Source organism: Penaeus monodon, chromosome 34 (assembly GCF_015228065.2).
Source record: "Penaeus monodon isolate SGIC_2016 chromosome 34, NSTDA_Pmon_1, whole genome shotgun sequence".
Lineage (NCBI taxonomy): Eukaryota > Metazoa > Arthropoda > Malacostraca > Decapoda > Penaeidae > Penaeus > Penaeus monodon.
The window spans coordinates 30466979-30467187 of record NC_051419.1 but is presented as its reverse complement, the minus strand read 5'-3'; the positions used below and the strand labels follow the sequence as shown (position 1 = coordinate 30467187).

Below are 209 nucleotides of genomic sequence, written 5' to 3'. Positions count from 1 at the left end.
CACCTATCGTCTCGTCCCGAATCTTGTCCACATCCTTGGGCGTCTCTGACTGGTAGGAGTTTCCGCAATGGACGTAGACGCCCATGAAATTAATCGCCGGACACTCGTGCAGGGTCACAGCCAGGTCCACGCCGTGCTCGTCCTCCCACCACACTCCGGCTGCAAACGGAAAATCTGTGTAAGTGGAAGGGCAGTGGAGGAGAGATGGA

At 56.9% G+C, this 209-nt stretch overlaps 1 protein-coding gene across 1 annotated transcript in view; it reads right to left on the bottom strand.

Moving 5' to 3' along the window:
- LOC119594705 (D-threo-3-hydroxyaspartate dehydratase-like) overlaps positions 1 to 209 on the bottom strand; it is a gene marked incomplete at its 5' end in the record, with an annotated part of 15316 nt that overhangs the window by 9441 nt on the left and 5666 nt on the right. Inside the window, 1 exon segment of the mRNA XM_037943763.1 lies at positions 4 to 159. Coding sequence (XP_037799691.1) covers positions 4 to 159 — 156 coding nt within the window.